General features: G+C 33.0%; 1 protein-coding gene across 11 annotated transcripts in view; it reads left to right on the forward strand.

The window, feature by feature from the left end:
* The window catches only part of LOC136027364 (voltage-gated potassium channel subunit beta-2-like), a 210,845-nt gene that overhangs the window by 190,747 nt on the left and 7,842 nt on the right, over positions 1-12,256 (forward strand). For 7 of the 11 annotated variants that reach the window (XM_065704534.1, XM_065704533.1, XM_065704540.1 and 4 more), the window contains one exon: positions 3,255-3,576. The exons of 2 other annotated variants lie outside the window; for them this stretch is intronic. In XM_065704534.1, the coding sequence (XP_065560606.1) occupies positions 3,255-3,374 (120 nt within the window). In that variant the 3' untranslated portion in view covers positions 3,375-3,576. Of the gene's footprint in view, positions 1-3,254; positions 3,577-12,256 lie in introns of those variants that run through there. 2 more of the 11 variants (XM_065704535.1, XM_065704537.1) reach the window with 1 other exon arrangement.

Raw genomic sequence — 12,256 nt, forward strand, 5'->3', positions numbered from 1 at the left:
AAAAAGGCGATAAGGATAATCCAAATAATTACAGGCCTATTGCTATTTTATCACCTGTTTGTAAAGTTTTTGAAAAAATAATACAGTATAGATTTACTTCATTTCTGGTAAAGAATAATTATTTTTTTTCCCAATCAGTTTGGTTTCTTGTGTGGTAGGTCAACAGAGCAAGCAGTAGCTGCTTTACATAATTTCTTATCAGATGCTATGGATGATAGTTACTTGGCGGCAACTATATTTTTTGATATTGAAAAAGCTTTTGATACAATAGAACATACAATTCTTTTGGATAAATTGGAAAATGTAGGAATTCGTGGAATAGCTCTTGAGTTAGTGAGATCTTATTTATTAGAGAGAAGTTTTACAGTCCAAGTTGGTGAGGAATCCTCTCATATTTTTCCTTTAGAAAATATAGGGGTTACACAAGGGTCTGTATTGGGGCTGTTACTTTTTTGATATACATAAATGACCTTCCAAAATGCATGCCTTCGGACAATGAATTACCAATATTGTTTTCAGGCGACACAGCAATTAGTTTGAAGGCTGGCAACGAGGAGGACCTACGAATGGCTCTCGAAACTGTTGCTTTTAATGTAAATTCTTGGTTTCATGCAAATCGACTAATACCTAACCTAGAGAAGTCGGAATTTGTGATTTTTGGGAGAAGTTCGAGAGCAGTGAAGCGTGTGTCGTTTAAAACTATTAGTATTGGCAACAGTGTCCAGGAATATCGGCTGTTTGCATAGAGTAAAGTTCTTGTTTCCTTACCAAATAATGAGAAAATTATATTTTTCATTAGTGGAATGCTATTTTCAATATTGCCCGACCGTTTGGATGCTGACATTCCGTTCACATTTACGAAGACTCCAAATTGTCCAAAACAATTCAATAAGAATCCTGGACCTTTTTTTAACACACCCTAGGAAGACAAAAGAATTATCTGAAACTAGAACATCATTTTTATTTCTTGATATTCTTCATTTACAACAAATTTTTCACCTTAATATAGGCATATGGTTTTTAGAAATCCAACGTAGTGATAATTTTTTCAATAAAATGAAAATCTTGGTTGAAAATAAACATAGCCATTTATCAAGAGCAAGGAATAAGTTTCTTTTTCCTTTTATTAAAAATGAGAGATCAAGACTAAGTTTAAGATATCAACTTCCTGAGATTGCCAATAAATATAAACAACTGGATTTAATAAATGAGTCACCATCACTCTATACATACAAAAAGAAATTGAAAGAGATAGTTCTTTCTGCCTATAGTAGTGGGGACTGAATGTAAAGTGATTTATTTATAAATTAGTTTATAAGTCCCATCTGTGTCTACGAGTCGATTTTTTTTCCGCTTCTTCTCTCTCTCTCTCTCTCCCTCTCTTTCTCTCTCTTTTATGTACTCCGTGTGAGCTATTGAGGTGTAATTCCTTCTTATATTTTCTCTCTCTATTGTTAAAGGAGACAAAACGAGTTGCCTCCCTGTCTCCTTTGTATAAGATTTATGTATGTATATAGTTTCATGTTTAATAAAGTCAAGTCAAAGAATTAGCTTTTGATGAAAATTGAATATTCAGTCAGAATTTCCGATGAACAGTAGTTATGTTGAATAAATCCTATATCAGACTTTTACAATAGAATTTCGGGTGGATGGAGAGAGGTACTATTATTCATATGAATGGAAATTTTGCTTGACTTTTGATCTTCTGCAAGACTGAAGCTATCAAGACCTCTACAATAGGTTTATCTGATATTTAAAAACATTATATTTATAGGTTTAAATTTCTTTAAACCTGGTATACAAATAGGAAATACGTATTGCGATTTAAAATCGCTATAAAAAAGTTCTTGGTAGCAACTAGCTAGGCCCCCTTCCAAAAATAAATTTATTGACCAGGCTCTTTGCCCCGCCTCACCCTTCTCACCTTTGTGCCGGTAGACATGTTAATGTAATATCTAATGATACATAGAAAAAGATTGTCGCAAAGGGAGAGGCCCCCTTCACCCTTTTCCTACCTGCAACAATAAACGCATGTGCCAAAAAGCTCGGAATAATCAAGAAGGATATAATTTCACTTGCCGCTAACCTATCCCCGTTCCTAAAACTAATTTAATGTTGATCTGAAGACTTAATAAGTAAAGATTTTTGAGCATTAAAAAGAGCACTTTGAAGTATATATTCCCCCAACTCCAAAATAACCCACCATCATCTTTCGTAATAGCTAATGCACACTTACACATCTTTGTATATATTTTTATGAAATTTGTAACAAATTAGTTTAGTTAAATAGAGCTTTAAAAAAATGTCAGCAGCCTTTTGTACAACAAGACAGGAGATATCACCACCCACAGCAGTGTTATTCAGGCTTATTTTATTTGATTGGGTATGGGGACTAACTCATACCCACCCCCCTCCTACCCCTTTCTAGTCTTATTTTCAGACCCGTTAAGAAAAGGACAATTTGGCCATTGAAATAGGTCTCTATTAAGTATATAAGCCCTCCCCCACCAACACAAGTTTCTAACACCCCTCCTTTATAATAGCTGATACATAGTTATAGGCTACATCAGTAAACATACTTACGCTAACAATAGGTGAATAAAATTAGTTAAGTCAAGTATTAAGATAAATATTCATATTAATCATTTATCTTGTATACACTACGTGACTTTTCACGAACAAATGCACCACTATGTGGCAGGAGGTGGTGCACCTCCTCCTCTACAACTAAGAGGCTCAAAATTTAGTGGTTTGATGCTTTTAAATTGATTTATTATCTCAAAATTTTCAATTGGTGGTAATTTAGTCTTCTTCGGCATAAAATCGCAGTTTGGTTCCCCAAAATGGCGGAAAATACCACTTTTCGTGACATTAGCTTTTGGTTACTTAAACGGGGCAATGAAAGTTTTGATTTCTTTTCAAATGAGCCGTTTTCCGATTTTCCAGAAGAAATAAACATAGATCCCTGATCTTTCTTATTGGAAAAAAGGAAAATTCTGCGCTTTTTTTTGTCGATAGAAACCTTAAAACTTTTTCAGTAGGGTTCTCTGATTTGCAGATTCTAATAGTGTGATTTTCAGTAAGATTGATTTAACTTTCGGGGGTATTTCCCCTTTCTTAAGAAAATCAGACACATTTTGTCAGACTAGTGGAATGGAGATGTTAAAAGTTACAATTCAGAGGGCAAAGATTCTACCATACAGCGCTATTCACCATTTAATTGCATTTGTATTAACCGGAATTATTCTTTTTAGCTTACCACCAGACTGACAACAAACATGATGAATGAAATAGAGCGAATACTTGAAAACAAGCCAGTGAGAGCTCCTATGATATCTACTCTAGCGCTCAGGTGGGACGAGCATGCCATTTAAATAGCAAGATTTTTGCGCACTTTCAAATCTTGTTTATCAAATCCATGAACAATGCAATTATTTTGCCTGACTTTTTTGCTCATTTTTATATTATACAACAAACAATTTCCAATTTTAGTTCTAGAATTATCTTGCTTTTTCTATTCTAATTTTATTATATTATCGTTATTTTTTATTTGCAAAAATAAAATATTTTAAGCTATATGCTTGCTTCTCATACCTGAGCAAACTTGGAGCTACATTCACTCTAACTATTTTCATTTAATTTCATTTTTCTCGAATTTGTTTGAAATACGGGTCCGCATTTTATAATCCTTTCAGAGGGCAGTTTGATCAATTCCATTTTTAATATTTTTGAGACTCATCGTCAAAGTAGTTGATTTGTTGTTTCTCAACTGTATACAGCCAGATAATAAGGATTGCCATATGGAAAAGAATTGAATAATAAACACATTTTTGTGATCGAAAAATAGACATTTTAGAATTATATTTTTAAATTACATGAGAAAAACACATTTTTTTCCCCGCAGGTCACTTATATAGCCGTTTTGATTTTTTTTTTTTACAATATATTTAGGAAATTTTAAAAACAAATTAAATGTGTGAATTATACAACAAAAAATTAAAGAACGTTATTTAAACAAATTAGGTGAAAATTCTTTATTTGATTCTTTCTGGAAGGGGATGTCTATTTGTAATTAGCAATGGAACCATCGAAATTTACTTTAAACGAAAATAACAACAACTAATACTGCAGTGAATAGAATACGAAGAAGTTTAAAGTGGCTAAAAGAAACAAAAACAAAATCAGTGTTTTTGAAACCTCACAAAAACAAATTGGAATAGTCTTTTTCTTATTTTTATCAGAAGAAGCAAAATATGAGTGTTGATAAAGTAAACAGCAGTGATTCACCCTAGTATTTTTTTTTTCCTCTAAACACTTTATGCAAAAAAAAAAGACATAAAACCTGAATGGATCCATTGGATCAAAAATATAAACTTCCAGTGAACATTATTGCTGAGGAACTGACTCAGAAGCTCCCTTAACTTTCCTGGTGCCAGATTAAAATGTAGATAAGTCAATTTTGTTCAGAATGATCAAAAGTCCAAAAATATCCCTCTAGTTGAATATAATCTTGGAAGAATCCTTTTCTGAAGTCTCAAGCTTGTTTTATTGCTTCGTGTTCTAGGCAATACTCTTCAATCCATGCTCCGGTATTTCTAAGTATCTACCTTTATCCTTTCCTTCGACAAGGGGTACTGTTTGGGAAACCCGGGTAAACTTCGTGATGTCATGTATTTTTGATTTTACGAGTTCCATTAACTTTAGTTCTAGCATAGGCTATTTGTACAACAGACTCATCCATGGGTGGGGTAAAGGACGAGAGCAGGTGTTATAAAGAGATAGCCAAGGAATAACCACTCCGTTTGATTCAGCGTTTGATACTTTACCTGATTATAATAACCATTCTCATCATAAATATCTATGGATAAGACTAAAAATGATCTCTTATATTAAGAATTAAAACATCTCTTATTCAGCGCGAATCCAATGGTAGGTGCATAGGGTATACAAGTCACTTTCCCAATAAATTCTTTTCTAACTTTAAAGAAAGCAGTTAAGGTAGACTTTGAAAATTTTCTAAGTTCCCAGGGGACGGTACTTCAGATATGCTTACTTTAAAACTAATACCTTCTTTAAGAAAAAATAGAAGCGAAGTTCTTCCTTATAAGTCTAATTTGGCTCTTTTGGGCAATAAGACAAGTGCTTTATCAGACGCATGCACATGGAACAGAATTTTTGAAAGTGGCGAAACAGGTTTATCAAAACAGTGAAAGAAAAAAAATGTAATCCCTGAACATGCAGCATCCATTGTTTAACCACGCTGTATCCAGACAAACTTTTTTCTACCTATTTGAGAAAAAATTGCAAGAAGGGAGGGGGTGAAGCCTTTTTTATTGACCACAAACTTACTTCATGATTTCCATTAATCATACTAAAGATGTTTGAGGAGTTTCTCGTCAGCTACGGTGCTACGTCTTGCTACAGAGTTGATAAGGAAAAATCAACTTTTCGGGTTGACGGGGGGGGGGCAATATGGATTTACTACTCTTTATATGAAAGGGTATATTTCACGAAGATCATTGAAAATCAATTTATTATCTATTAATTGCTCTTCAAAGTGTTTAAGGAGAAAGTGTTAGTATAACAAATAAATACGAAGATATAAGAAGTTCCATTTCCAAGCAAGACACATAAAATGAAATCACACTGCTAGTGTATTGAAGTATTCATTCGTGGAGTACTTTTTTAGGGAGAAAGGAAAACTTTATACTGAAATCATTTTGAAATAACATTTTCGTCGGTTATAACATCATATGCAGAGATGAAATTGTACCAAGGAGCGTTGATTTTACAGAGGTTTTACAACTGTGGAAAAGTTGTTTTGCTCTAAATTTTCAATGCAAAACGTTACAACAAGGTCAGCTTTCTCCTAGAGTTTATCAATCAGCACTTGCTCTTAGAATATTTGAACAAATGCCAAGAAACTGCTCAAACAAGGCACTACATTTTTAAATTTCCGATTATTAAACTTCTTTATTTGAAATAGGCTCTTTGCATAAGCTTAGGTCGTTTCCCCAAAACCTCTTCTAAAAATTCCAAGACATATTTGGCTAAAATTTCCAAATAATTCTGAAAAATAATTTGTTGTAAGCCTATCTTTCTCTGAAGACCAATTTCGAAAATAAAACCTGTAGGAAATGATTAATTGGTCATACATGAAAAAGGACATTTGTAGTAAGGTTTGCACTGTCTCTATCATTGAAATATTTTTCCAATGTTTGTTTGGATCTTTCTAATTAAAATTTTGTAGAGATTTTGAATGACAGCAATACTTTACCAGAATGAGCTCAGAGGGGGGATGACATGTGTTTGAAATTAGCTTCTCTTCAATCCCTTCTGGGACACTAACAGGGTATATTTAGGAATTCTTAGGATGAATTTTAATGTGAAGCCTCTTAACTTAATAAATTTTACATATTTAAAAGAACTACAAGATAGAGATTTTTTGGATGTACGAAACGTTTCCAAACCAATTTATTCTTAGAAATTTGCCTATTAATTGCCCAGATTTCTCTTACTTACACTTCGTGTTGCATGTGCTACAACAATAAAATTTTAGTCGCTCGACATGTTTAAAATCGTCTGCCACATGTGCCAGAGTCAGAATAGAAAACTGATGCCACATATCTTGATCAGAGATAGTTGATCAACATGAAAAGAAAATGTATCAACCTTTGTTCAAAAGTTGATTTTCTTACCTTGTGCCAATTTTCCAAAAACACAAGTAAGAAAGCAAAAACGGCACAGCTCCAGCATGTTTAAAACTGCAAAACTAATAAATTTTAAAAGATTGGGTAAAAAACTGCAAAACTGTTTTTCAAGAAAAATAAAGAGCTATATAACACTTATGATCAGCACAAAGAAATTTCTATTATAATTAAAAGTGAAAAAGACTAGATACTATTATAAAAGAATAAATGAAACCAATAAATGAACAAAAGTTCAAATAAGCGATTATAGCAAACATAAAAATACCAGGGATTAATAAATAATAATACATAAATCTTATTAAGTGAACCTTATATAAATAGTTGATTTTCTTGCCTTGCGCAAATTTCCTAGTATCAAAACTAAGAAAGTAAAAAAGGCTAAGCTCTTAATGTCTTAAAAAACTAATAAATGTTTAGTATGTTAATTTTAAAAATACCTTTCATAAGAGAAGATTATCAAAGAAAAGTAAAGATACATATTTAAGGTAGGACCAGAAAAACTCTAATAATTCAAATTGAAAAGACCGGTAATTACTATTAAAGAATAAATGAAACCCAAAATGAACAGAAAATAAAAGTAAACGACCCTAATAATCACAATAGTGACAGGTACTAAAATATATGTATATCTAAATGTTACAGCTACTTGAAATAGGAGATAAGATACAGCCTTCTTCCCCCACCCCTAATTGTAAAATCTTTTGCGTCATCCGCACTTTACTGAAACCTTTATTTATCTTAGACAGTTTGCTTTCGATTTCAAAATATCAACGCCAAATAAAAGTAAATTACTATAATAATCAAGATGAAAGGAAGGAACTAAAACAAATATACTGAATATTTAATAGGTAAAGATTATTATTGAAAATTACAGGCCCATATTCTTTCTCTCTTCTCGAAAATCTATGAAAAAATAGCACGTAAAAATTGTTTGTGATTACCTCACGAATGCCGGCCTATTTACTGAAACAGAGTTTGGTTTTAGAGAGGATCGTCCAGCTTCACATACTGTAGATCACATAAATGATACTATGAATATGTTTTACTAGCTTGATGAAATTCTTCTGACCGTATCCGTTGATTTCCGAAAGGCTTTTGACGCAGTTGACTTTAAAATTTTTACTGAACGTTTAGAACGCCTGTATGTGAGGGATACCAGCTTGAACTGGTTTAAAAGCTTTATTTGCTGTTAAGCATATTCAGGCTTTTATTAATAGTTCTGTGTCGTTCTTTTTTAAGTTAACTGCGGTACTCCTCAGGGATCTGATTTAGAACCAGTATTTTATCAAGCTAACGTTGATACTATCAGGTTGTTTCCTTATATTCTTTGTGGATGACACTGCTGTAACTGCTTCTAGTTGGATGATGGAGGATTTACTTACTAAAGCTAATAGGCTTTTGAATTCTTTTATGTATTTACAACTTTGAGTCTTTCACCAGTAAATTTGGAAAAAAACAGATTTGATTGCATACAGTAGAGTTGAAAGCCCATCAGATCTTGATAGAAATGTGTTTTTTAAGAGTAAAGCTTTTTTGGACGTGCAAGCGGTACGGTATCTTGGCTTCTTCCTTGACTGTAATTTATTTTGAATCAGCACAGTGATCTATTCGCCCGTAGCAAAAGTTTCAAGAGGCTTAGGAGTGGTACGTGGATTGAAAAATGTTTTACTGCTATCAGCCTTATCAACTTTACACCATCCAAGAGTGAACCCGTACATTTCTTATGGTTGTGCCATTTGGTCAAGCAATGTCTATGGAAATTCAAGAAGGGTGTATATTTTACAAAATAAAACGGGTCGTTTATTGGGCAGTTATGTGGATAATGCTGGTGACACAGCGTCTTGTTTTAAGCGATTGAGGGTGCTCAATGTCGGATAAATTCGAGATTACCAAGATACAATTTTCACCTACCAATGTTGGAATAACGTATGCCCTTCAGTCTGTATACAGTTTCTTCAATTTCATAGAGCCCTTCGGACATTTGAAACAAGCAATGCAGATAATTTCGTGCTCTAATATTGAGACGCTACATGTACTGGCCTTACGATCTTTAAAGTCGGTTATTTGGAACAGTTCACCAACTAGCATTACGGAGGTTAGACACATTCTTTTATTTAAAAAGAGATTGAAGATGTATTTTTTTAACAAAGAATTATCTGTATTCATTTTTATTCTTGAAATTGAATTGAGGTTTATCTTAGGGGGGGGGGGAATTTAGTTTACTTGCTTTTTCTTTCTTCTTCTTTTTTTAAGGAAGATAAACGATGAGAGAGAGCATTTCTGCTTCTTAATTTATTGAGTAATCAGCAGAGAGTTAAAGGATTGTAGCTGTCTGTTATCAGGCACATTTTGCCTTTCCTGGGCAGTTATTGTGTTTAGTGTTTATTTCGTGAGTTTCGTAAATAAAATAATCAATATTCGATAGTCAAAATCTTAGTTCACTCTAATTTTATTCTTAAATTTTTATGTTTTAAATATAAAAATAACATTTGCAACATAATTTGTTTTCAGTAAAGTACAAATGACACAATAAGCCTTAGACTTTCCTGGCTAAGGGAAGAAAAGGGGACAATTGCCAAACTCTTATTTGTAGTAAATTTTGTTCGTTTAAAGCACTAGAATATTCCACTTAATTTTTACTCCTTTAGATTTATTTGTTCATCTGTATTAGTAACTTTATCTTTATGTTTGCTATGATCGTTTAATTTGGTTTCTTATCATTTTGGATGTAATTTATTTTTTGATAATATTTTCCGGTCTTTTTCAGTTTGAATTATTATAGGAATTTATTTTCAGTGGGCTTTTGTGATTAGTGATTAGTATCCTAAAATTTATTAGTTTTATAGTTTTTAAACGTGTTGCAGCTTAGTCTTTGTTACTGACTTAGTTGTGATATTGAGAAATTGGCTCAAGACAAGAAAAATCCACTTTTAAACGAAGTTTGATACATTTCTTCTTTTTTTTTGATGTTGTTCAACTTTCTCTGACCTATGTATATGGGATCAGTTTTCGATCGTTTCAAGTTTTTTCTAAATAATTTTTGTTCGTTTCTGATTGCCAAATCTGTGCTATTGCCTAGTATAATGAACATTTTCCACTTTTACACGTTTTTGGTTTAAGTATTAAAATATTCGGATCTAATTTTTAAATCCTAGTAAGTGGCTTTTAATTTATTCCAATATACCAGCATATCCCTCAATATTTCCTAAGAGTATCAACTTAAGGCCATTAGCCATATCTGAGGAATTATAGATACGCTCTTTTCATAACCCTGATGCACATATTATCTTTTAGTTGAGCTCAACATCCTCCACAAATTTTCTGAAAGTTCTACCCTAATGGGCTTAATTGTTCCTAATGTGTTTCTGACACCATTTTTATAAGCTGGATGTGCACAGTAACTTTTGTTTATTTCGACCTCCCTTTAAAGTTTCAACTTAACACCCTTGCCTATTTTTGAGATATGGCAGACATGGCATTTTGATAGATCAGAATGCATTCGGTATCTTTTGAATTAATTTTGCACCCAATTGAGGGTTCAAAATCTCCGTCAAAAGTCTCTTACCCTAAGGTGCACCTCAAGTGCCATATTGTCTTAGTTCTCCATGATTGGTATTCCCACTTATAAAAGACATGGAACTTTTTGAGGTAGCTCAACAAGGGTCTTCTCGAAACCTCATTATCTTAAATTTTAATATTTATTCTGTTATTAGTCTTGCTTAAGGCAATTTTTTCTGGAGGGCTGTGGTCTCAGTTTTATTTCATATGCATATGTTCTGTTACTCCTAAACAGCACACTATGGGGTCTCTATGAGATTAAATATAAAAAAAACTAATTTTTTTAGCTGAAAGTAAGGAGCGACATTAAAACTTAAAACGAACAGAAATTACTCCGTATATAAAATGGGTTGTCCCCTCCGCAATCCCTTGCTCTTTACGCTAAAGCTTTTAATTGTTTTAAAAAGTAGAATTGCGGTAAAGAGTCAAACTTTAGCATAAAGAGCGAGGGACTGCGGAGGGGACAACCCATTTCATATACGGAGTAATTTCTGTTCGTTTTAAGTTTTAATGTCGCTCCTTACTTTCAGCTAAAAAATTAGTTTTTTTTATTTAATTTCTGAACGTTTTTGAATTAATGCATGTTAGGTTTTGGCTCTCCGCACATAGATTATTAAAATGAAATTTGTATATTAATTCTTTTTTTTGGCTAAATGGCTTTCTCTTAGTTTTGATCAGACGATTTTGAGAAATAAGGGGTGAAGAATGAGGCCTAGCTGACCTCCCATTTTTCGGTTACTTAAAAAGGCAACTAGAACTTTTAATTTTTAACGAACGTTTTTATTAGTAAAAAATATACGTAACTTAAGAATTAACTTACGTAACAAACTTTCATAACCTTATATTTTATTATGTATACGAGGGGGTTTGTACCCTCGTTAATACCTCACTCTTTACACTAAATCGTAAGTTTTGTCCCAATTCTTTAAGAATGACCCCTGAATCAGAAAGGCCGTAGAATAAATAGTTGAAATTTCTAAAAATACTTTAGCATAAAGAGCAAGGTATTTATCTACTCCTAAATACCTCGCTCTTTATGCTAAAGTATTTTTAGAACCCCTCATATGCGTAATAATCTCTGTTCGTTTTAAGTTTCAATGGTACTTCTTCCTTTCATTTGAAAAAACGTTTTCATGTTTATTTTTCATTGTTTTCTTATAATAATGCCAGAGAATCCTGCGCCTTTTTCATTGAATTTTTCTTCCCCCATGACAGATTCCTCCAAGGAAATATCCTCCGACATAGCTCCCTCTCCTCAGCCCCACCCCCAAACAAAATAATATCCCCCTAAAAACGTCTGTACACTTCCCAATAACCATTACTATATGTAAACACTGGTCAAAGTTTTTAACTTGCAGCCCCTCCCCCAGGGATTATGGGGGAGTAAATCATCCCTAAAGACATAGTTATTATGATTTTCAACTATGGTGAACAAAATGGCTATCTCAAAATTTTGATCCGTTGACTTTGGGGGAAAATGAGCGTAGGAGGGGGCCTAGATGCCCTCCAATTTTTTTGGTCACTTAAAAAGGGCACTAGGACTTTTCATTTCCGTTAGAATGAGCCCTCTTGTGACATTCTAGGACCACTTGGTCGATACGATAACCCCTGGAAAAAAAAACAAATAAACACGCACCCGTGATTTGTCTTCTGGCAAAAAATACAAAATTCCACATTTTTGTAGATAGAAGCTTGAAAATTCTACAATAAGGTTCTCAGATACGCTGAATCTGATGGTGTCATTTTCGTTAAGATCCTACGACTTTTAGGGGGTGTTTTCCCCTATTTTCCTAAATAAGGCAAATTTTCTCAGGCTCGTAACTTTTGATGGGTAATACTCAACTTCATGAAATTTATATATTTAAAATGAGCATTAAAATGCGATTCTTTTGATGTAGCTATTGATATCAAAATTCAATTTTTTAGAGTTTTGGTTACTATTGAGCCGGGTCGCTCCTTACTACAGTTCGTTACCACGAACTGTTTGA

Source organism: Artemia franciscana, chromosome 5 (assembly GCF_032884065.1).
Source record: "Artemia franciscana chromosome 5, ASM3288406v1, whole genome shotgun sequence".
Classification (NCBI taxonomy): domain Eukaryota; kingdom Metazoa; phylum Arthropoda; class Branchiopoda; order Anostraca; family Artemiidae; genus Artemia; species Artemia franciscana.